The sequence below is a fragment of the Haliotis rubra genome, unplaced genomic scaffold (genome assembly GCF_003918875.1).
Source record: "Haliotis rubra isolate DU_JTF1 unplaced genomic scaffold, ASM391887v1 Scf77, whole genome shotgun sequence".
NCBI lineage: Eukaryota > Metazoa > Mollusca > Gastropoda > Lepetellida > Haliotidae > Haliotis > Haliotis rubra.
The window spans coordinates 1,562,570-1,589,146 of NW_025767490.1; the positions used below are offsets into that span (position 1 = coordinate 1,562,570).

The 26,577-nt window shown below is 39.7% G+C and overlaps 2 protein-coding genes across 2 annotated transcripts in view; both read left to right on the plus strand.

Annotated features, from left to right (window-relative positions):
• The first annotated feature begins 150 nt into the window (after positions 1-150).
• On the plus strand, positions 151-25,518 carry LOC124260600 (extensin-like). The gene is made up of 2 exons (XM_046694922.1): positions 151-251; positions 24,573-25,518. The coding sequence occupies exons 1-2, from the start codon at positions 151-153 to the stop codon at positions 25,516-25,518; spliced, it is 1,047 nt and encodes a 348-aa protein (XP_046550878.1).
• Positions 5,765-26,577, plus strand: part of LOC124260583 (histone deacetylase 4-like) — a 185,138-nt gene continuing 164,325 nt past the window's right edge. Inside the window, 1 exon segment of the mRNA XM_046694906.1 lies at positions 5,765-5,869. The gene's annotated coding sequence lies outside the window, so the exon portion shown is untranslated.

Sequence of the window (26,577 nt, forward strand, 5' to 3'; positions counted from 1 at the left end):
TTGTAGTTGGAGCTGGAACTGGACATGAACCTTCAACTAGAGCTGGACCTGGTGCAAGACCCGGACCTGTTCCTAAACTTGGACCCAGACCTGCAGCTGGACCTGGAGCTGTACCTGTAACTTGAGCTGTGCCTTAAGCTGAAGCTGAACATGAACCTTCAGCTAGAGCTGGACCTGTACCTAAACCTGGACATGGACCTGAACCCGGACCTTGAGCTTGGCCTTGGTCTTGCAGCTATAGCTGTAGACTGGTATATTCGCTAACACTACTTCGTATGTCCAGAGTTGCCTATGCATGCAAATAGCCTTTATTATTATGTGGACACTATTTATAGACACTGAGTCATGGTATCATGGACTGTCAGTTTGATTCCGATAACAGTTTTCCCAATAATTTGTCCTGGGATTCAAAGATCAATAAGAATCGATCGGCGATTCACAAGGCCGACGCCATGTTTGTTTGTAAACACTGAAAGCTGTACTAACCTGACATTCTATATTTGCATATTTATCAGTACATGACCCCAACAGATGTCGCTTATATCCCATGGCTCTATCCAGCCGAGAAACATACCCAGTATATGATAATGTCTTCTTTAAGAATGTATGTGTGACAGCGATCAAAGTAATGAGTCATGGTTAGGCGTCTTTGTCTAAAACCGAAGTCTCAGCGGATCTTTCACCCTTTAATACCGTCCCAAGGCCTACGTTGGGTCCACAAGCTGGTCGGTTCCATACTGAGAGCTGGTCACTGTAAGGCTAGTATGGGTGCTGTACTCCAGTAATTGTAGAAGGTTGTCAAAACCGAGGATTGCAAGGGACCAGTTCAAAAGTTCCATGTAGAATAAACTTGAGGCTGTCACACATGTTCTATTGGGATTACACTTTCTCAATACTTTATGGTACTTGTCTGTACAAGTCCCATCCGGGATTCGACTCCAGACTCTCAGAGTGTGGCGCTTAATTTACACTTGCCAGAGTGAGAGTGAGTGAGTGTGTTTGGTTTTACGTCGCTTTTAGTAATATTCCAGCAATATCACGGCGGGGGACACCAGAAACTGGCTTACCACATTGTACCCATGTGTGGAATCGAACCCGGGTCTTCGGCGTGACAAACGCTTTAACCACTAGGCTACCCCACCGCCCCACTTGCCAGAGAACTATCCCATATGTGTCAATGCAACAATATATATACTAGAACATGCTACTAATATTGTTTAGTCAAAGAATTACAAATGAGTATTAAAAGGTTCACACTTTGGATAATGATCGTATGGTAAAAGTATCGATGAATAATTGTGAGATTTTTCGCTTATTCTGGTCACAGTATAAAACATTGAGAAATAAGGTAAGTTGATTTTGGGGGATGGAAAACTTGCTGTACCATTATCTGTTCAGACCAGTGGGAGAAGGTGGGCAGAGATATATTTACTGGATAATGTGGAGCAACATTAAATCGAAGTTGTGAGAAACTTAACGGCTGTTTGTGTTTCTTTGGGTTTTTCCCCGGAAATTTAAGCGCATAAGATTCTAGTTAAGATTAGAATCCGCTTGATAGCAGAAATAAACATATGCACTGGAGACAGACACATTCAACATGACTATTACATATTAGGCAAAGTAGGCGATTCGATAGGACATTTGGCGGCCATCTTGGATTTCGATGGCGGAGGTTTATTTCATTTCAGTTACCTTCCAGCAAGATATTCTGTTGTTGATATCATCATTTCAGGAAGTATACCTACTATCTCCTCAAATGTGCGAGGGTCAAAGGGGAGCTTAGTTTTTAAAGCGTCCGCTCGTCACACCGCAGACCCGGGTTCGATCCCCGATATGGGTACAATGTATAACGCCCATTTCTGGTGTCCGTGATATTGCTGTAATAATGCTAAAAGCGACTTAAACTGTATTTACTCACTCAAATGTGTAGGTTCGGCACATCAGTCTGTAGAATTGGACCCGTGAAGATCCGGGTTAGAATTGATCTTCAGTAGCCCATGCTTATGGTAAGAGGCGACTAACGGGATCGGGTGGTCAGGCTCGCTGACTTGGTTGACACATGTCATCGGTTCCCAGTTGCGCAGACCGATGCTCATGCTGTTGATCACTGGATTGTCTGGTCGACAATTATTTACAGACTCGCAATACAGCTGGAATATTGGTGAGTGCGGCGTAAAACTAAACTCACTCACTTACTCGAATCCAGTTGCTTGATCAGCGCTATGTATCCCTGCTTGAAAGTCACTCAACTAATCAACGTCCATCGCCCATTCAGGGTTTAATTTCTCACTTCAACCTGTAGTCAGAGTACACACACCGTACTATAACACAACTTCTTTAAACCTAACACTGGAGTCTCTGCAAGTCGATAAACAACACACATACACAAAACAAACAAAAACAACCCACATCGGCCACGCGCCTGTTTCTGAATCGATAGACACATATATATATAGTATATGTTTCCTGCTTGATAAATTGACATCGGTCGATACGGTGTGGCTTACAATACCAATGCTTTACGTAGTCTGTCGGGCGTTCTGTCGTGAGATCTGACATAAAAGATATACGAACTTGAACAAAAACATTTCACTTCTCTTTTTCATATATACAAAGCATTAAATGTGTCAGGATGTGCTGAAAGGCCCTGCGTGGTGTAGTTATGTTTGTATTGAGTAAACAAGTTCGATTCTGATACGGGTAACGTGACTTAGATGCAGAGGCGAATCCAGGACTAGGACTGACTGACTGAGTTTTGGTTTTACGCCGCTTTTAGCAATATTCCAGCAACATCACGGCGGGGGACACCAGCAATGGGCTTCACACATTGTACCCATGTTGGGATTCGAACCCGGGTCTTCGGCGTGACGAGCCAACGCTTTAAACCACTAGGCTATCCCACCGCCTCCCAGGACTAGGAAAATGGTGGTTGGAGTGTGCATGTGTTTGGGTTGGGTGGGGATGGGGGTGGAGGTCGGGATGAGGGTGGGGGAGGCAGCATCCGATACCCGAGTCTTGGTGTCTGATAAATGCGGTCTGGCCATCACCCCAACACACCACACACCCATCTTTGGTTCCGCTATATTCCATCTTCACATAATGTGAGTGTGTCAACAGGCAGGAATCTTTAGAATATCCTTAAGCTGCTTGGAGATGTTAGGTAAACGTATTACATAATTATTGGTATCTTAACCCTTAACCTAATGAACACCTTAGGATAATAACACCCCCCTCCCTCCCCATCTCTCTCTGTCACACACACACTCTCTCTCTCATATGTACGCCATGAGAGTATTTCGTTTCATGCAAATAATCAATGCAATGTAAACATGTTTACTGTTTTTCATGGTATTGAATTTTGAAAAGAACCCACTTTGAGCGTCAAGGTGGTTATATATAGATATATCGAACAGCTTCTCAAATTATCAATACATAACTCTTTATAATACCACTCTCGGCGACAACAACTGGAGGGTGGGCCTGTTTACTTTCAGCCATAACAACTGTAAGGGTAGGCCTGTTTACACTCACCTTGCCTATACGTATGCCAGCGTGTGTCAATACTTCGAAGTTCTAATTATAGCTCTATTCTCCGTGAATGAAATGAATAAGAGCCAGTGCAAGTCTAAATGGTACACACGCCGCAGTGTCTAAAAATAGATCCGTGTTTATGAATTATCATATACCCTTCTAATTCAACAAACGGTAAATGGAGCTGCGTGGGGTTGTAACGAAATACACCCGATAACCTAACGGGTTGCGTTTTCGCTTTGTGTTCTGGGTGGGAAAACTTCTCGTGTTGCCAGTGACACAGAAAACGAGTAACCTACATTTTCAGGAGCAGAAAACTAGCTCTTTGGACCAACATTGATTATCGGTGGCCGAGCGACTGGCGTTTGCTGTCTTGGGCCATTACTACTGCGAATGTTATTTGCGCTAGATTGTTCGATGCTCGTTGATGCTATAAAGTTTGCCTACAGTGATGGCATCGATCGAACCGAGGCTAGGAGACCACACACGAAGATTATATCATTTATAGGGGATTTTACATCTTGGGGACGGTCTTTGAACATGTTGTGTTGGCTGTGAGAGACCAATAACTGCCGCTTTGCAGCCCATGGGTATATGTTTCTAATATTAGAACGGTCAATATTACCAGATTTTATTGCACAGATATTCGACTGGGTTCTGTCTACAAGTATGTCGACCTTCTGAGGCTCTATACTTGATGACATTACTGGGGATGTCTATTGAACACAGGAACACCTGCACCACGCCACATACTGCAGTCATTTGATTTACGGTGTGTCTGAATTTAAGGATGAAACTATTCGGTATATTTATTGTAAGTGATATATATTATTTTACATAGCTAAGAACGTGTTGACTTCGCAGAACCTTTTCCGAAATTGGCTTCACATATTGTGCCCATGTGGGGAATCTACACCGGACCTTTGCCGTGATGAGCGAAGGCTTTAACCACTTGGCCACCCCACCGCCCTTTCCCCCGTGACACAGCAGGGTGCGCAGAAAATCGTCTTCACACTTTTTGCGGTATGAAAATGCAGTTGAATTTTCTTGAGGGTCATGTGACTTGGATGATACTTATCATCGTATCCAACTGCGTAGATCTATGCTCATGATGTAAGTCACTGGATTGTCGAGTCCATATTCGATTATTTTAAACCAAAATTTCAAGAGTCGATCATTTTGTACTTGCATTGGAAATCGAACCTCGGTCATCGACCTGGCGAGTGAACATCTTGTCCACTGTACCACTCCATGTTTCCATAGTGCCTGTTTGGCTTAGTAGATCACTAGTGATCACTCCAGTTCGATTCTAGCAAACCTGTCTTGCCTACTTGAAGACCGAATATCTGAAGTTCCTGGAAGAGACCAGCTGTCGGTTGTTAAAAAAAATTGGGTTGGGAGTGCATTGATGTAATATATCTTTGACTATCTTCGTATTAAACATAAATCACATTCCTTTAAATTATTCCCTCTTCGAACCGGAGTTCAGTGTGAATCAAGGGAGGTAATTTTACTTGAAGCGGGAAGTCGCACATGACTGTTGAGAGACATTTGAACTATATACATCCTTAATCTGAACCACGTGCTGTCGCGACAGCCAAGTCCTTTTAATTACTATTTCAACGTCGTAGGAGATGACTAACGAGACCGAGTGGTCAGGCTCACAGACCTTAGAAGAAGCATCTCATCATATGCGTTGATCGATGCTGATGTTGTCAGTCACTGGATTGTCTGATCCAGACTCGATTATTTATAGACCGCCGCCATATAGCTGAATATTGCTGAGTGCGGCATTAAACAACTGACAAAACAAATAACCTAATTTATGCAATATAATGCAATCACTCAGTCGATAAATATATTCACCACAGTCGAGCATTTATTCACTTCCTTAAACTTAAATATGAAAACAGCTGTTAAGTTAAGAAATATATTTAAAAATACATTTAATTTTTCATAAACAAACAGAGAATGCTTTCATACCGACAGCGTATCAAGATGTGCTTGATTCATAACTGGTGAGAAAGGAACGAACAAGACAAAGGGAGAAATATAAGATTATCACATCTATCACAGATTCGTCATGGTTTAGCGTATTTGAACGCCGAGTCCAGTTTATCCGCGCACACACGAAAGCACTTTTTGAAAAAGGACTATAGATGAAATGTTCGTCAGTCTATTTTGGGCATCACTTCTCCAGACGGTCACGATTGGTGAAAAAGACGTCACGTGACCACTGTAATGGCGAAGTTGTGACGGAAGACTTGTTTGTGAATCGCCCTTATCCAAGTTTTTCAGCATTTACAAGCCTAAGAAAACATTGTAGTCGACATCACAGGTAATCATTTACTTGGCGTTTTAAACTGATTTGAAAGGTGTCAAGGTCACGTGACAAATGCTCGTGGAAAGGACGCTAGCGATTGCGGGTCAGCAATTATAAACTGTTTTCATGATGGGTCGGTCCATCTCAAAGGTATTTCAAGCTATATTCTGCATTTAGTTCGATATTAGATGTCTGCTTTACATGTTGATATGCTTATTAGATAATGTCTGGCTTTATTCAATACCACCAGTATGGTGATTATGGTGCGATTAATGTATAATCACCTGTTGAACTTAACTGGCAAGAGATGGGCACCTGCCAAAGAGCAGTACACACATACAGAGCTCGACAAGGCTGGCCCGGTGCGAGGGAAACTTATAAACTTTCACCACTAGATACCGATGCCTGGGCCATGTATCAGATATGCCGACCGTACGTTTGGTGGGATTTAAGTAGGATATTTATAGCTGCTTGTACAACTTTCGCACTTGTCAATAATGAGAACAGCCCTAAAGGGGTGTGGCACTCTGAATGAGTTGTGATTGCGTGCGTGACCAAATATCAACTACTGTTTTTCTTTGCTGTGTTCATATGATAACATTACCCTTACCCATGACCAGAGGCTCTATGCTATCATGTCCTGTCATGATATGTAGTATGTAGTTAGTATTTGATGGAAAACCACTGATTTTACACGAAAAACACTGTATGTATCTTTAGTTTTGTGCATTTATATGGGTAAACTGGAAAGAAAATGTCTTGCCATTAGTTCCTGTAACTATTTTTTGTAGACTGGGTTAGAGTTAGGTTTGTGGTTATGTAACCCTAACCCATATTTAATTCATACCTAATTGCTTTTAGATATGATGTTTTTATTTAATAAACATAACATAATTTTATTAATTTAAGTGGCTGGAATGATTGGAAGTCTTACTGGTAAACGTAAGTCAGGAACAAGATTTGATGTACCTTTTTTGTTTTGTTTATTGTTCATCTTTTCAAATTGTGAAATCACTTTGCTTTTCCTATCTATAAAAATTTATTGAACATCTTATTCACAATTTTGTTTGTTTGTGGGAGTCCAAATACATTAATTACAATGAACTAGTTAATTCTTTAGCCAGTGAGTGTTAACTGACAAATTTTATTTCACAATGGGTATTACTATGTTTTAACTTCCATGGTTCCATGGTGGGGCAGTGGCGTGGCCTAGTGGTTAAAGCATTCGCTCGTCAAGCCGGAGGCCCGGGTTCAATTCCCCACATGGGTACAATGTGTGATGCCCATTTCTGGTGTTACCCCGCTGTGATATTGCTGGAGTATTGCTAAAAGCAGTGTAAAACCATGCTCACTCACTCACTCCAGCCAGGGTATTTTTACAGTAGTGAGAAAGAACTATTTTACAACATTTCTTAAATGCTATTTTAGTGACTATTTATTTATATGTGTGCCGCTAGAAGTAATGTTTACATACATGTCTAATTATCGATAAGGGAGTTTTAGTTATATCGTGATCCTTGTAAATAAGGATATGTAAAAAAAACTGGTACGCAATTGGATTGGTTTATTACATAGCTATAGTATTGAGTTTGATTGGGTTATTACGCAGTTTTAGTGTTGAGTTTCTGGAATATCTCAGATGTATCTGTGCGCAAGCAACTCTAAATATATTTGGTTATGAGGCTTTATTTTGTGTATATCAGAGCTTGATGAATAAGTGTTATATTTCATCCCCATGAGTTAATTAAAACATGAACAATGTGAGTCAGTCTTGCACTTCGTGACTTACCTTTCTGCTATAGTATACAATGCCAAAGTGTTGTACTTTGTAACATGTTGCACAATATTTTATGATATAAGCCTGCTAAGTGATCAAGGATAGCTGTTATGTAGTATAATTTCAAACCACATTTCATTAAGACTGGTGACATGTTTTGTGTAGAGAGGCAGTATTGTCTGGATAATGAATTTATCCTTATTTTATGATTGCATTTTTGACAATATATTTTTTCCCCATTTATTGGATACATAGTTTTACCTAATGCGGGAGTCATTTGTGTTTTAGTAAGATGAATGCCATGACTTCCTCTAAAGTTCTGGTTGGTCAGCACCTTACCTTAGTTTGTGGGTTTCATTACGTTGTGGTTATCTTTACCCTCACGTTCTTCCCTCATTGGGGTAGCCTAGTGGTTAAAGTGTCTGCTCATCACACAGAAGACCCGGGTTTGATACCCCACATGGGTACAATGTGTGAAGCTCATTTCTTATGTTACCTGCTGTGATATTGCTGGAATATTGCTATTATGCGCAAAGTGGCGTAAAACCATACTCACTCTTTCGTCATTGGGGCCGGTAGGGTAACCTGATGGTTAAAGTGTCTGCTCATCACACAGAAGACCTGGGTTTGATTCCCCACATGGGTACAATGTGTGAAGCCTATTTCTAGTGTCCCTTGCGTGATATTGCTTATTTCCCAATTGCGCAGATCGATGCTCATGCTGTTGATCACTGGATTGTCTGGTCTATACTTGATTATTTACATGCCGCTACCATATAGCTGGAATATTGCTGAGTGTGGCTAAAACTAAACTCACTCACTCACTCATGAAGCTGTAGTTTAACTAAAATACTGTTTGTTGAGATGTTAAATCAATCTGTTGCACTTAAAAGTAACAGTATCAATAAAATATAATAGTGTAACTTTGAATACCTTTAAGAATTTGTAATATTCTTTGTTGATCAATTATTAGCAACTTATGGTGTCATTTTCAAGTTTGGAGGCGTGTAAAATCCATCTGACTAATTTGAAAGGAAGGTAATTATAAAATTTCAAAACCTTTAAGAATTGAGTCATGTTCTTTGTTATGAATTATTTGCAACTTGTGGGTGTCATTGTTGAGTTAATAGATATGTTTAATCAATTTGATATTCTTAGAAGGAAAGTAACAAAAAATTGTGTAACTTTGAATACCTTTGAAAACAGTAATATTCTTTTCTGATCAGTTATTTGCAACTTAATGGTAATTGTTTAAATTTGTGTTGTAATTTTTGGCAATAAATTCAGTTTGAGGGAAACTTTCATCTTTAAAAATAGAAATTATCCTTCCAATTTATTCAATACTGAAACTGAAGAATATCTATTTAGAGTTGTGTATTGGCAGAAACATTGTATTGCAGTTAATTAGAAAGAAAAATCCGGGTTAGAATTGGTCTTCAGCAACCCATGCTTGTCGTATGAGGCGACTAACGGGATCGGGTGGTTCATATCCCAATTGCGTAGATTGATGCTCATACTGTTGATCACTGGATTGTTTGGTCCAGGCTCAATTATTTACAGACTGCCGCCATTTACATGATATACCTGGAATATTGCTGGGTGCGGCGTTAAACAACAGACCAACCAACCATCAAATTTTCTGCAGGAAATATCATTTGTAAATGAATGTCCATGTAGATATTAGGTGAAAATATGCAAATCACAATGTGACTTTTTTCCGTATATTTTTAGAGCAAAAATTGCAAGTATATTGTTTGAAAAGTGACGTCCATTACACCAGTATTATTGAGTTGTTTTAACAATGATATCGACTGGGTGAGTTCAAAACTTGACCAGGTGGTGGGTTAGCTAAGTGGTAAAGCATTCGCTCATCACACCGAGGACCCAGGTTTGATTCCCCACGATTAGTGTGAGGCCCATTTCTGGTGTCCCTCATCGTGATAATGCTGGAATAGTGCTAAAAGCGTCGTAAAACCCAACTCCTTGACAACTTTACCTGTCTTTGAATAGTCACACTTTGTATATAATTCCTCATCAAACTAAACCACATCCTTGATGGATAAAAATATTATTTTTTTATTATTTAGAACCAATAAACACAGTGAAAGAAAATAATACAAGTTTTGAGTTTCATGCTTTTGATATTTCTCAGTTTGATGACCAAGCCAACTTATTGAATCAATCTAGTTCTTATTGACCATGAAGTTGATTAATTTGCAGGTCAAGATATGAATTATTTGTGTATACATATTAAGAAAAACTAATTTGATTGATTTATAGATATATGTCCACGTATACCATGATACTTCTGGGGTCAATAAATAAATACTACTTTCTAATCAATAAACCACTGAAGTTTTCTGACAATGCTGAAGGAAGAGTTAGGAAAATATCAGCGACGGATGTAGACCTCTGGGTCAGCGATAACAAGATTTTGGTGGACCAGTGCTCAGATCTACAAGTGAACATGTTCGCTTCTTGCACTTTGAAAATTGACAGAGGTTGGCTGCTGTTAAAAACATATGCAGCTGGTTGAATTTGTTTTGAAAGATTGAGTTGATGTGAAGGAAGTTCAATCGAATGTTGATGGAAATAATTTAGGGGGTATTCGTTACTTGGCAGTAATACATACCTTTTGCACTGCTGATTTCTAGAGGAGGCTCGTTAATCAAAGTGAGTGAGTGGGTTTAGTTTTATGCCGCACTCAGATGAACCGGTTAATGGAGGAGTACGAATATACTCCAAAAAACACATTACTCAAAATCCAGAAATTGACATCCATAAATTCTCCCTTTTAATACACTTGCCCAGTAGAACAAGTTTTTCAGATTTATTTTTATTTACATTTCAGAATTGTTTTTTACTTTACATTTCGGAATTGATTTTATTTGGAATAGTATTTAAAATTTCCTTTGATTGTGTATTTTATTGATCATAAAGCATGCGTAAAAATCCCCAGCAATACGTAATTTTTAATAAAAATTACATATTTTTTAAAATACAAATTACGTACCATGATCTAATTTTTATTCAAAGTTAATATTTTTTCTCTGTCAAGTAACTGTATGTCCTTTAAAATGGGCATAATATTATTAAATAAACTAACAACTGACTGCACATGCACAAGCACTATTGGAGTTTGGTTACATGGCATAAGTTATGCATATTCACATTACGCATACTGAAATGTCACGGAGATAAAGTAACGATGGTTTTATGCAGGCGCTAGCTGGGATAAATATTTAATTCTTATACAGACTTATGTTGTCATGAAAATGTATTTATGTGATCCTGCTGTTACTTTACCCTCCCTCCAAACAAAATCGATACCCTTGTTTTTTTATATTGTTAAGTAATATTCAGAACTTTAAGATAAGAAGGTAAAATTCCACATTTTCTGTGATGTATTTTCAGTTAAAGTTTGCTTACACTTTACTGAGGAAATACAAATCTGTGAAATCATATTGATTTCTTCTCTTTATTATCAAGTATTTTATATTAATTCTGTTGTGTTAAATACCTCTATTTTCCAGAGCTCATTTCTGGTGTTCCCCACCGTGATATTGCTGGAATATTGCTAAAACAAAAGCGGAGTAAACCATACTCACTGACTCACTATTTTCCAGGACTTTTTGGTCTCCAGATTGTTGTGTTAAATGACTCAATTGTCCAGAATCTATCTCTCTGTTGTGATGAATACCTCTAGTTTTAGGTGTATTTTATGTCTTTTATCGCTGTGATGAATGCCTCAATTACAAGTGCTATAATCCCGTGCAGGGCTACCTCTTTCCTTTTGGAGCGGTAGGGTAGCCATGTGGTTAAAGCTTTCGCTTGTCACACTGAAGACCTGGGTTCGATTCGAAGGCTGCTTCTGGTGTCCCCGGGGTGATATTGCTGGAATATTGCTGAAAGCTGCGTAAAACCGTACTCACTCTTCCCACATTGACTCATAATCGTGGGTTCCAACAGGGGTGGAAATAACTTTAAAATTGCTAGTGTACTCTGGTACAGTTGCACATGTAAAATCATTTGCCCTGATCATTTTTCCACTATACCGGCCAATTTTCTTGTTGATTTTTTAAATAAACAACATAATTAACATTGGAAAATCAACTGGACACCGGTACAGCGTGATGTACAAATGTGCTTGCCCGACAGAAAAAAACCACTGGACTGGGGCGCCGGGCAATGGGTTATTTCCACCCGTTCCAACCCTGTTCACCTTGTTACTAGGTTTGTCAATACCATATATGTAATTGTGGGCGAGCATGTCTGCGACCAGCATCACCTTGCATTTTCTCCCATAGTGAGCTGGGGGTGGTGGGATAGCCTAGTGGTTAAAGCGTTAGCTTGTCATGCCAAAGACCGGCGTTCCATGTGAAGCCTATTTCTGGTGTCCCCTGCCGTGATGTTGCTGGAATATTGCTAAAAGCGGCATAAAACCCAACTCACTCACTCACTGACTCATAGTGAGCTGTGACAATGTAACAGGATCTCCCCTCTCACTTAGGAGATTATAAAATGATATGTAAGTGTCTATAGTCTGTTTGCAGGGAAAACGTACCGATGAATTTCACTCTAAACAAAAAGGTAAATCGAATAAATTGAAATTAAGATTGCGAATCCTCATAATTTTACCTTGTCATTTGAACATTCAAATCTCAGAATTTTATTCAACTTAGGATAAAAGTTGTTTAACAAACAATCCTAGTTTCAAATCGCTATTATTGGTTTGTATTACAAGGGGGTATGCACTTTAAATGAAACATCGAGAACAAGTAGGGTTGGTGTAAGTTAACGCTCATCACGTACCGCACATGCATTTGTTTCACTGTTCCATCTACTGCGCTCACCCCCTTGTAATACAAACCAATAATAGCGATTTGAATCTATGATCGTTTGTTAAACAATTTTTATCCTAAGTTGAAAAAAATTCTGAGATTTAAATGTTCATTTGGCAAGGTAAAATTATGAGGATTCGCAATCTTAATTTCACTTAACTTGATTTACTTTTTTGTTTAAAGTGAAATTCATCGGTACGTTTTCACTGCAAACAGACTATAAGTGTTAATCTATTAATAAGGGGGCCAGGCTTAGTGTCATTGTACAGCAATGGTGATTATGAACAGGCCTTCTGACAATGACTGACTCTACTGTAGATTTGTCAGTTTGTCCCCAAATAAAGCTCTCATTTTTAAAAATATATATCTACACAAAACTAAAATGAATAATCCCTTTGTGTGTCCAGAACAAGCTGTGGCTGTCTAGACCTGTCTTATCATTGCAAACTTGTTGGTGAGTGTTTTTATGCCACTTTAACAGTATTTGAGCAGTATTACAGCAAGGGGCACCGGAAATGGGCTTCACACATTGTACCATGTGGGGAATTGAACCTGGGTCTTCGGTGTGACAAGCGAATGCTGTATACGCTACCCCAGCCCTGACTTGTGTGGTACTTCTTTAGTAGTTTCTTGTGGGGGGGAATGAAGAGGCGGTGGGGTAGTCTAGTGGTTAAAGCATTGGCTCGTCAGGCCGAAGACCCGGGTTCGAATCCCCACAGGGGTACAATGTGTGAAGCCCATTTCTAGTGTCACCCGCTGTGATATTGCTGGAATATTGCTAAAAGCGGAGTAAAACCAAACTCAGTCAGTCTTCTGTGGGGCCTCAAAAACTGACTTACACTGGTCCAATGTCAAGAGAGATGAAATTTGAGAGTTGACTACTTCAGCTGAACATTCATTTGGTTTCAACAATCATTGAACGAGGCCATGTTGTAATTATGGGTTCCAGCAAGGATTCTGGGTTAGAATTAGACCCCAGTAACCTATGCCTGTTGTTTGAGGTGGCTTAATGGGAAAAATTGTCAGACTCAGTTACTTTGATAGTCTGTGAACATACTCATACCATGTCTATTTTTCTTTGTACGATCACTGGATTGTACGGTCCAGACGCCATTATTTAGAGGCTCTGGACATGTGGCTGGGCTATTGCTGAATGCAGTGTTAATTGATAAATTCTTAGATATAGTAACAATGATAAATATTGTTTGATATTTTTTTCACTGATGGCCATGGAGGTGAGAATAAATACTTGTATGTTGATCCATTGGGCAAGAGTAAATGTGTTGCAGCTTGAACATGTTCCCTGTGGTGTGGAAATATGTCATACCCCGGGGTAGTAACTAGAGTCTGTTTGGCTCAAAATCAGACCGATGAATGTCAATCTGACTTGAAAACAACTAAACATATAGTACTCAATTAAACACTGATCATAATCAAAACATCAGACCAACTTTGTGATTTCTTTTCAGAATTTATTCCTTGAAATAAAAAAAGTTGTTTAACAAACTATCGTAAAATCTTGATACAGTTCACTATTTGTTTCGAGGGAGGAGTGCAAAGAGAGGAACAGCCAGGTGTGCAAAAAAGGATAGAAACGGCACAGCACAGGTTAATGAATCAATGACTTTGTCGGCACCTGTGCACGTGCTTCGCGTACACCTGGCTGTTCCTCCCTTTGCAGTCCTCCCTCGTAACAAATAGTGAAAATTTTAATGATAGTTTGTTAAACAACTTTTTTATTTTTAGGTAATAAATTCTGCACACAAATCACAGAGTTGGTCTGATGTTATGATTATGATTAGTGTTTCATTGAGTATTCTATGTTTAGTTGTTTTTGAGTTAGATTGCAATTCATCGGTCCGATTTTGAGCCAAACAGATTATATTAAAATGGAAGAAAATATATCGACTGCCTGTCTTTAACAGATGAGGTAATATAAGAACTTGTTAATAATTAATGATGGCATTCCATTTTTCGATGACGTATTTCTCTTGACAAAAAATATCCAACTTTTATAGCTTTGAAAACAATTTTAGTTGTCATTATTTTATAAGTATTAAGATTTTGAAAAAAATCTAATTATTCAAATCTGTAGAAATAGATGTGTTAGTTGTATGATATTGACACTGATTGTTATGTTGAATACCATGTCAGTGTTCATTAAAAGAACGTTACAGTTACAGTGTTGCAGTTATCATGCAACAGTAACAGTTACAGTGTAACAGGTACAGTATTACAGTTATATTGCTACAGTAACAGTGTTACAGTTATATGGCTAGTTACAGTTGTACTGCTAGTTACGGTTGTACTGCTAGTTACGGTTGTACTGCTAGTTAGTTGTACTGCTAGTTACGGTTGTACTGCTAGTTAGTTGTACTGCTAGTTACAGTTGTACTGCTAGTTACAGTTGTACTGCTAGTTACAGTTGTACTGCTAGTTAGTTGTACTGCTAGTTACAGGTTGTACTGCTAGTTACAGTTGTACTGCAAGTTACAGTTGTACTGCTAGTTACAGTTGTACTGCTAGTTACATTCCTGCTAGTTACAGTTGTACTGCTAGTTACAGTTGTACTGCTAGTGAGTTGTACTGCTAGTTACGGTTGTACTGCTAGTTACGGTTGTACTGCTAAGTTACGGTTGTACTGCTTGTACTGCCAGTTAAGTTCTGCTAGTTACAGTTGTACTGCTAGTTAGTTATACTGTTGTTGTACTGCTAATTACGGTTATACTGGTAGTTACGGTTGTACTGCTAGTTACGGTTGTACTGCTAGTTACAGTTGTACTGCTAGTTACGGTTACAGTTGTACTGCTAGTTACAGTTGTACTGCTAGTTACAGTTGTACTGCTAGTTACAGTTGTACTGCTAGTTACAGTTGTACTGCTAGTTACAGTTGTACTGCTAGTTACAGTTGTACTGCTAGTTACGGTTGTACTGCTAGTTACAGTTGTACTGCTAGTTACAGTTGTACTGCTAGTTAATTATACTGCTTGTTACAGTTGTACTGCTAGTTAGTTATACTGCTTGTTACAGTTGTACTGCTAGTTAGTTATACTGCTTCTTGCAGTTGTACTGCTAGTTACAGTTGTACTGCTAGTTACAGTTGTACTGCTGGCTACAGTTGTACTGGTAGTTACAGTTGTACTGGTAGTTACAGTTGTACTGCTAGTTACAGTTGTACTGCTAGTTACAGTTGTACTGCTAGTTACAGTTGTACTGCTGCTAGTTACAGTTGTACTGGTAGTTACAGTTGTACTGCTGGTTACAGTTGTACTGCTAGTTACAGTTGTACTGCTAGTTACAGTTGTACTGCTAGTTACAGTTGTACTGCTAGTTACAGTTGTACTGCTAGTTAGTTATACTGCTTCATGCAGTTGTACTGCTAGTTACTGCTAGTTACAGTAGTTACAGTTGTACTGCTGGTTACAGTTGTAGTGGTAGTTACAGTTGTACTGCAGTTTACAGTTGTACTGCTAGTTAGTTATACTGCTTCTTGCAGTTGTACTGGTAGTTACAGTTGTACTGCTAATTAGTTATACTGCTTCTTGCAGTTGTACTGGTAGTTACAGTTGTACTGCTAGTTACAGTTGTACTGGTAGTTACAGTTGTACTGGTAGTTACAGTTGTACTGCTAGTTACAGTTACAGTTACTGCTAGTTACAGTTATACTGCTTGTTACAGTTGTACTGCTAGTTACAGTTGTACTGCTAGTTACAATTATACTGGTAGTTACAGTTGTACTGCTAGTTACAGTGACTGACTGACTTGAGTTTAGTTTTACGCTGTTTTTAGCAATATTCCAGCAATATCATGGTGGGGGACACCAGAATTGAGCTTCACACATTGTACCCTTGTAGGGAATCGAACCCGGGTTTTCAGCGTGACGAGCGAACACCTAAACCATTAGGCTACCCCACCGCCCGCTTCAGTTACAGTTACAGAGTTAAATTCCAAATGTGATAGTTACAATTTTACATTTAAAGTGTTACATTTACAGTCTTACAGTTATAATGCTAGTAACAATGTTACAATTATAGTGTTACAATGTTAATGCTAGTAACAATGTTACAATTATAGTGTTACAGTGTTAATGCTAGTAACAATGTTACAATTATAGTGTTACAGTGTTAATGCTAGTAACAATGTTACAATTATAGTGTTACAATGTTAATGCTAGTAACAATGTTACAATTATAGTGTTACAGTGTTAATGCTTGTTACAATTGTACAGTTAAAGTGTTACAGAGTTACAGTTTTAATGCTTGTTGCAATTTTGGAGTTACAGTGTTACAGTTAAGGTTTTATGATGCTAGTTACACTATTACAGTTAAATTGTTACAGTAACAATGTTATAGTTACATTATTACAGTTAAATTGTTACAGTAACAATGTTACAGTTACAGTTAAATTGTTGCAGTAACACTGTTACAGTTACAATGTTACTGAAGGAACATAAATGGCACATTGGTCTTGCTGTGAAGCTCTTCATCCTTGCCTGAGTCCTGTGTTGTAAGTTTCATCCCAGTGGCTTGTTGCATCAAACTACACAGATGAAGTGTCATTAAAACTCCATTAACTAATGTCCATTTAAATTCTGTCATACCCAGCTTTTAATGACGCCATCCATTATGTGTCATAGCTTTAATGGGTTGGGTGTACCATTAACTAATATGCTCTAATACGTTTATATAATGTAAAGGTAAATAATGTGTACATCAAAACATGAAAAGAGGCATTTGGCTTTTATGACTTAGCAAACTTTCAAGACGAGGTAACTGCTACTACACATTACACTTGTCATCAGAGAATGTGAAATAAATACTCTTACTTAATGCCATGTCAATGGAAATTTGATGCACAAAGTATCGTTAGTCAATGACAATTAAATTAAAACTTCCTACAACATAGTTTGCAACCCATTAACTAATGAAATATTAACAAGGTAATTTCCATTAGGCTTTATGAAACTATTAGAAGATGAAGGTAACAGGTCCTGGGGTCCTCTGCCATAGTATAGCTGGAATTTTGAAGGAACTGGTGTAAAAACTCACTCACACACTCAGGTTTCACCAGAACTGACATCTTGAGTACTTACTTTGGATGGAACTCTATAGCATTAATAGTATTAATAGTATTTCTTCTCTTCAGTAATTTCATTGATTTCATTAGTTATACAATCACATGAGCATCATGTTAACAGGCATACTCCGGTCGAAACATTTTAACCTGTTGAAGCCATAATCAGTGTCCAGAGCTGGGTGGTGTGAGCTGTTGATAACCTGAATTACCTCCGGCTTTCTTCCAGCAGGAAACTGCAATAATGTTACAAACATCGTCATCATGAGAGGCTGTGATTAGCCTAGTGGTTCAAGTGTTTGCCCATCATGCCGGAAACCTAGGTTTAACTCCTCCTGGGTGAAGCTCATTTCTGGTGTCCTTCATATTGTGCTATTGCTCTAGTTAAAAAAAGTAGTATTGCTTAAAGCAGAGTAAAACGTGACTCAGTAGAATAGGTCTTCAGCAACCCATGTGCTTGCCGTAAAAAGGCGACTATCTTGTCGTAAGAGGCGAATAACGGGATCGGGTGGTCAGTTTCGCTGACTTGGTTGACACATGTCATCGGTTCCCAATTGCGCAGATCGATACTCATGCTGTTGATCACTGGATTGTCTGGTCCAGACTCGATTATTTACAGACCGCCGCCATATAGCTGGAATATTGCTGAGTGCGGCGTAAAACTAAACTCACTCACTCACTGTACTTTAGATGACAGGCTTGAGTGAGTGAGTGAGTGAGTGGTTTTACGCTGCACACCAGAAATGGGCTTCACACTTTGTACCCATGTGGGGAACTGAACCCAGGTCTTCAGAGGGGAAAGCGAACACTTTAACCACTAGGCTACCTCACAGCCCCGACAGGCAGATTCATGGGATTTCTGACAGAAACAAAACTTGCTTCTTTGTACTGTCTTAGACCCGTGAATATCTGGGGTAGAATAGGTCTTCAGCAACCCATGCTTGCCACAAAAGGCGACTATGCTTGTCGTAAGAGGCGACTAATGGGATCGGGTGGTCAGGCTCGTTGGCTTGGTTGACACATGTCATCGGTTCCCAATTGTGCAGATCGATGCTCATGCTGTTGATCACTGGATTGTGTGGTCCAGACTCGATTATTTACAGACCGCCGCCATATAGCTTGAATATTGCTGAGTGCGGCGTAAAACTAAACTCACTCAGTCATTGTACTGTCTTAGGTATATTCATACAGTTAAGCCAGATACTGATAATATGATTAAGCAGTTCCATCCTGATGGGCCTAGCATGTATTATATCCTTCTAAATGTGGGAACCAAACATACTTAGGTATTGTAAAGTTTATGTTGCAGTATCCCACAGCTTTATATGTGATAAAAGATATTATTGATATACTTATGCAAGTTTTGCATGTTATGGAAGGTAATTGATGATAGTCCTGTATATTGGAACTAATTTATGTAACATAATATTAAGGTCTGTGTTTAGCAGGGTATCCGTCGTGGCAAAATCCTGAGAATCGGTTGATTCTGGGAGTAGAATCAAGGCGCCCCAGAGGAGCCATTCACTTCTACTTACAGAATCAACATATTTGAATGATTTCTCTGACTCAAACAATGTTATTTTTGTGGTGTAATTTATCTGTAATTCTGCTTAAAGACCTGTAGTTCCATCAATTTTATTTGTTAAAATGCGCATTCATGGCTTAGGAATTCCAACCTCAGAATGCACTGTTGCCACAATAGTGTCATGACATCCTAATTGCTTAAGAGGCGGTAGGGTAGCCAAGTGGTTAAAGTGGCTGTTTATCATGCTGAAGACCCAGGTTTAATTCCCCACATGGGTACAAAGTGTGAAGCCCATTTCTAGTGTCCCCAGCCGTGATATTGCTGGAATATTGCTAAAAGTGGTGTAAAACCATACTCGCTCGATCACCTAATGGCTTAATTAATGGAAGATACTATTTATATTGGGAGAACTATTTTGAATATGTGTGTGTCTTCAGGAAGCAACAACACTTTTCATAGTACAAAGGTAAAAAAATAATAATAATAATAATAGCATATTTATACTGCGCATATATCGCACAATCAGCACACAATCACAATCTGATTAATATTACCCTGGATAACCCAAACTGTCTTTGAGGCACTAGAAGTAGAAGGTTAATAGTCACTTGACTTATCCCACCGGGTACCCATTTTCCGCTGGGTGACCCGAGGCAATTTTGAACGGCTCAAACAATGTCATATTTCTAACTTTTTCAGCTGGCAGTTGTGGCATATAGTTTAACCTGTTGCAGTTAGCAACAGTTGGTTTGCAAGAAACATGATCACTTGTTGAATATCCAAGCACTTCTAATTCCTTTTAAACATCTTGGTTCGATATACATATACATATTCATATACATTTTCCTTCCAATGATGACTCCCTAATATATTCAAGAGCTTCTGATCTATATTTCAATATGGGTGAGGTGAGGTGAAATTGGGTTTAACGTCGTGTTTGAGAATATTTCGCTCATATGATGACGTGCATGCAAGTGTGTGTATGTATGTGCGGCTGCTTGTACTAGCCCAGACTGAAGCTGGTTTTATAGTGCTAGCCCACTGAGGTACCATGCCGCAGTGAAGCATGAATACCCCACTCAGACACATTATATTGACTCCGAGCCGACCAGTCCTTGTTGTACCCATTAATGCCGAGTGCCAGGCAGGGACCAACAAGTACCATATTTTAACGTATTTTGGTATGACGCGGTCGGGATCGAACCCGTCGACCTTCTGCTCTCCGGGCGGATGCTCTAACCACTACACCACGGAGGCGGACATTTCATTGTGGCCAGCATGGCAAGTATGTTGTTCAATTTCCTATGACCTTTACTTGACCAATTTGCTTCAAATGTCATGAAATTTAGAATAAGTTTATTTTCGGGTTTTTTTCACTTTTTGAAGTTTCAACCATTTTTTCTCAGAAAATGCAGGTTTGTTTCTTTCAACATCTCCTCTAGCCGAACTTCTGGTTTCTGATGATGTCACATTTTGTTCAACCAACCGTCATTATCTATTTAGTATTTAAGTAGAAAATACTTCACCCTCAATGCGGACAACAACTGTCACGACAACAAGGGAATCGAACCCGGGTCTTCGGCATGATGAGCAAAAGCTGTAACCACTAGGCTACCCCACTGCCCCTTCTGAAGATTGTTAATATTATATAAAAATCACCAAATTTTGAGTTAGCTGTTTTCGGAACTACAATATATTTTTTCTGGGCCCCAGCGTTTAATAAATTAGGATCCTCATGCAAAGTCAGTGAGTGAGTGAGTGAGTGAGTATGGTTTTACGCCGCTTTTAGCAATATTCCAGCAATATCACGGCGGGGGACACCAGAAATGGGCTTCACACATTGTACCCATGTGGGGATTCGAACCCGGGTTTTCGGCGTGACGAGCGAACGTCATGCAAAGTCAGTGTACAGTCAGCTCACTGTCAAACACTTGAACCTTTGAAGGTCTGGGTTAGAATGTGCCTTCAGTAACCCATGCTTGTCGTAAGAGGTGATTAATGGGATCGGGTGGTCAGGCTCGCTGGCTTGGTTGACACATGTCATCGGTTCCCAATTCCGCAGATCGATGCTCATGCTATTGATCACTGGATTGTCTGGTCCAGACTCGATTATTTACAGACTGCCGCCATACAGCTGGAATATTGCTGAGTGCGTCGCGTAAAACTAAACTCACTCACTCAAACACTTGAGCTGTATGTTGCTTGAAGGATACAATTTTCTGTGCCAGTATACAGCCCTAATATTATGGATGGATTGGCATTCTAAAAAATGCTCATTATTATTGTTTACTATTTCATTTTTATTTGGGAATCGTCATATTAAACATAAAAATAAGTAAAATATGGTGACTGAAATTACTCAAGTATAATGTCAGCTTGTGATCTGAAAATCTGCAAATTATGAGAATAATTTTGTAGTGAAGGTGAAAAAAAGGTGAGATTCTACATCATCTGAATAACGAATTAAGATTGTGGCATTTTCATGAATAGCGAATTTGACTTACTTTTCATTACGTAAATGTTAGCTGTGACTATAAGTGTAAATAATTTATGATTGTATCAAGAATAGGTTCAATTTTTCATGAAATGTGATGAATTATGTTGGATAGTGTGAATTATTCACATAATTAACCAAGGAAGGAAATCTTATCACTGATATCACAGACGTAATGGTTTGCAGCTCACTGCAGATGGTTCCTATCAACAAACATGATGTGCCGCTCGGGTATTTTTCTGAATGAAAATTTGGGGAATGGCAAAGTTGTGTTTTTAGGTAAAAACTTTAAGTTGTAAATTAGCAGAAAGTCACAGCTTTTAAGATTTGGGGACTTACAATTAAGGAAGTGAACTATTTGTGGTTAATTATGTTGTGTTAAATTTTCAAATGGTATTAAACATGAAATCACTGACCCATGTAGGTGTTTGCCATTCTGTTACACTGTTAGAGTGAGTTGGGTTTGATGCTGCTTTTAGCAATATTCCAGCAATATGACAGTGGGGGAACTACAGAAATGGGCTTCACACATTGTTCCCATGTCGGGAATCAAACCCAAACCTTCGGCGTGATGAGCAAACGCTTCAACCGCTATGCTACCAGGTACCTCACCACCTCCTACAGGCGATGGTTATTAATATGGAGTGAGTGAGTGAGAATGGTTTTAAGCAATATTCCAGCAAAATCATGGCGGGAACACCAGAGATGGGCTTCACATATTGGAGTGAGTGAGTGAGTTTAGTTTTAGGCAGCAATCGTACAGCGGCGGTCTGTAAATAATCGAGTCGGGACCAGACAATCCAGTGATCAACAGCATGAGCATCGATCTGCGCAATTGGGAACCGATGACATGTGTCAACCAAGTCAGCGAGCTTGACCACCCGATCCCATTAGTCGCCTCTTACCACAAGCATGGATTGCTGAAGATCAATATTCTAACCCAGACCTTCACGGGTTACTTATTGGACCGCTGTTGGGAAGGAAACCAGGGTCATGGGTCATTTTATATGGATACCATCTTCTTTGCCAATATACAGCCCTAATATACTACCCATCAAAAGTTTAGACTCACTTAAAGCACTCACTATATGTTATGTATATGTATGTGGTTACATCGGAAGATGAATTTCTCCACCAACTTGGGGGAACCAACTGAAAACCTTATGCAGATGAATTGCACAAGGATGATGCTTCAAATTGCGAAAGGCATGAGCAAATGTCGTGCATGTGAACAGATTCGTTTTGGTGTAAAGTTTTGTTAAGAATTCGCCAATTTTCACAGATTTTAATCATTTACTGAACTCATGACAATAATCTTTTCAATGTTACGAATATGTTTTACAATACACCAGTTCATAACTAAACAGTACCTTTAAACAGTATGGAATATTTTGCAAAAAGCTAGTTTAGAACAGTGGACAAGTAAGTGGCTACATTTACACTAGTGAGTCTAAACTTTTGATGGGTAGTATAGTATGAATGGATTTGGCAATCTAAAAATGCTCATTATTACTGTTTATTATTACTTTTTTATTATTATTATTATTTTATTGGGTGTGTGTGTGTGTGTGTGTTTGTCATATTAAATATTTAAATAACTAAAAATCACTTTAACTAGTAACCCCACTGCCCAATTAATATGGTGGGGAGTATAAGTCAGCTGGACTGTTTCAAGATGTTTCATCGCTTTAAGGGGTGGTGGGGCAGCCTTATGGTTAATGGTTAGCTAGACATGCCGAAGACCCAGGTTTGATTCCCCACTTTGGTAAAATGTGTGAAGACCATTTCTTGTGTACCCCTCTGTTATATTGCTAAAAGCGGCACAAAACTAAACTCACTCAATCATAAGACCTAAAAATAATGTTGTGGTTCCGATTACCCGACCGACCCTTGAGGTCTGGTGCCGACCCTATTTTTTTGAGCGGATTGAATACAAATAAGCTTTCAGATACCATTGTTTTTTCCCGGCACTGACAGATATCGGTCATTCTGATAGAGAAAGTCGATATGATGGCCGCAAGCTTGATTGAATAAACAATTGCACATTGATACATGTGTTATAAGTTTGTACTTTCCTTCTAAAAAACAATATGTAAAAAAAAAATTACTACCTACCTACCCTAAATTTTAAACAAGTGTAATCGGGACCACAACATTTTTATTTGGCCTAATATAACGCATGTGGGATAACACTGGTATATAACTCCCAATACGGCCTATGATGCCTTTAACAACTTTCTTAAAGGCATTGTGTATTCAATATTGTCATTAGTACTGTTACAGCATGCGGGGCGGCGGGGTAGCCTAGTGGTTCAAGCGTTGGCTCGTCACGCCGAAGACCTGGGTTCGAATCCCCACATGGGTACAATGTGTGAAGCCCATTTCTGGTGTCCCCCGCCGTGATGTTGCTGGAATATTGCTAAAAGCGGCGTAAAACTAAACTCAGTCAGTCAGTTACAGCATTCGTTATAGCTATGTGTCATGAGATGCCGATGCTACTACTGTTTTCAGTCTATGCTGTTTTGCTATTTTCTGAACAGCATGTATTTAAGTATCACCATATCAGTGTATTACGTATATTTATGTACCAGTATATGTAATGTTGAATAATTCACAGATGCATCGTGAGACTTGCTCACAAAAAGATTCAGAATGTGTCTGGGTACAGGAAAAAGGTCCTTTAGCATTTTAAGCAGTTATACTTATGTCACATTACCTGGTAAAGATCCAGCACAAGTTCTTGATTTATGTAAATCAGTTTCAATAAGTCGTTTGTTATATTGTGGCTAAATATTACAGGGGATTTATCTAGAAATTTATGTGAAGCAGGTTTGGCAGGCAAAGTGGGACAAAAACATTACCTTGTTTTTCATGAACATTGTAACATTGCATTCAGTCTGTTTATGTAAAATTAACGAAGTCTGTTTTATTACTTTTTATTCTTATCAGAGAATGTTTGTGAGCCCTGCAAAGCCTTAAAGTGAATTAGAACCTCCCTGCAACACCAGCCACACCTCCCTGCAGCCAACCTCCCTGCTGCATCAACCTCCCTGCAGCCACATCTCCCTGCTACATCAACCTCCCTGCAGCCACACCTCCCTGCAACATCAACCTCCCTGCAGCCACATTTCCCTGCTACATCAACCTCCCGGCAGCCACACCTCCCTGCTGCAACCTCCTCAGCCACACCTCACATGCTGCATCAACCTCCCTGCAGCCACACCTCCCTGCTACATCAACCTCCCTGCAGCCACATTTCCCTGCTACATCAACCTCCCGGCAGCCACACCTCCCTGCTGCATCAGCCACACCTCCCTGCTACATCAACCTCCCTGCTACATCAACCTCCCTGCTACATCAACCTCTCTGCAGCCACACCTCCCTGCTACATCAACCTCCCTGCAGCCACACCTCCCTGCAACATGCCACACACATCAACCTCCCTGCAGCCACACCTCCCTGCTACATCAACCTCCCTGCTACATCAACCTCCCTGCTAGCATCACCTCCCTGCAGCCACACCTCCCTGCTACATCAACCTCCCTGCAGCCACATTTCCCTGCTACATCAACCTCCCTGCAGCCACACCTCCCTGCAACATCAGCCACACCTCCCTGCTACATCAATCTCCCTGCAGCCACACCTCCCTGCTACATCAACCTCCCTGCAGCCACACCTCCCTGCCACGTCAACCACACCACCCCTGCCACATCAGCCACACCACCCTGCCACATCAGCCACACCTCCCAGCTACGTCAACCACACCTCCCTGCTGCATCAGCCACACCACCCTGCTACGTCAACCACACCTCCCTGCTGCATCCACTACATCAGCCACACCTCACTACCCCATCGGACACCAGCAACCTGTTACAGTACCTACAAGACTTTCCTGCTTCATTGTTTAACAGACCTTGTTTGTGTGAAGAAGATTTCGCGATATTTTTGTGCTGATTGTCTAGCACCCATGTTGTGATGTGCGAGAACAGATGAGGGTGATCTGTATGTGGGTTATTAGGGTAGCAGATGTTGTAATAACCTTCGTTGATGGGTCACACAGACTCACTTGCACCTACCATCCCCAAGTGAAGGCTGGAGCTCACCTGTAGGCTATAGAACCATGATAACGACTTTATATAGCATCTTATCTCCATCAATAGGTACTCAGGTGCGGTGGGGTAGCCAAGTTGTAAAAGCGTTCGCTCGTCACACCGAAGACCCAGGCTCGATTCCCCACAAGTGTACAATTTCTGCTGCCCCCAGCCGTGATATTGCTGGAGTATTGCGTAAAGTGGCATAAAACCATACTTACTCACTAGTCGATAGGTTCTCAGTGGTTCTGTACTAGGGCTGTAACGATGCATCGAACTATAGCCATTAGTCGATGGTAGAAACGACGAACTATCGATGTATGGATAGTATGTGTGACTATCGATAGTTTAGTAATTGACTTCCGTTGGTAAATGGCAGCGCAAATACAGGATGTCTGGGTGCAGACTTGTAGCTTCATTGAGTTTATGTTTTAACTGTTTACTTGATCTGGGTTTCAAGTTTCTTGTCAGTTATTAAACGAGACTGAAACTACTTTAACTTGTTATTATTTCATATAAACTATACATTCATTTGGGAAATGACTTCAAATGAGACAATTCAAGGAGAAAAAATTTATTGCAATAGTTGGTCGCAATAGACTATCACTATGCCAACAGTATATTGCAATAGACTACCCATATTCTGTACGTATCACACTTACACGTGTTAAAAATCAGAGTACATTGTCAATGCCTTGTGGAACAGATGTCAATAAGGATTTGGAAGATGTTCTATTGTCACTCATATGCGATATGCATGCGTGTGTATGGAACAGATGTGGTTTTATAGTGCTAGCTCACTGAGATAAGGATTTGAATACCCCACTCAGAAGATGTTCTAGAGGCAGGGACCAAGAAGTGGTGACTGCAACTGACCTTCCGGACGACCTCTGATCAACTGATTGATGTTTGCTGTTTTGTT

What these genes read in the sequence shown, in the direction of transcription:
- LOC124260600 (XM_046694922.1), top strand. Translation starts at nt 151, where the DNA reads ATGAACCTTCAGCTAGAGCTGGACCTGTACCTAAACCTGGACATGGAC. An exon ending in GCAGCTATAGCTGTAGACTG is followed by an intron (nt 252 to 24,572) that starts GTATATTCGCTA and finishes CTGCAACACCAG; the next exon opens with CCACACCTCCCTGCAGCCAA.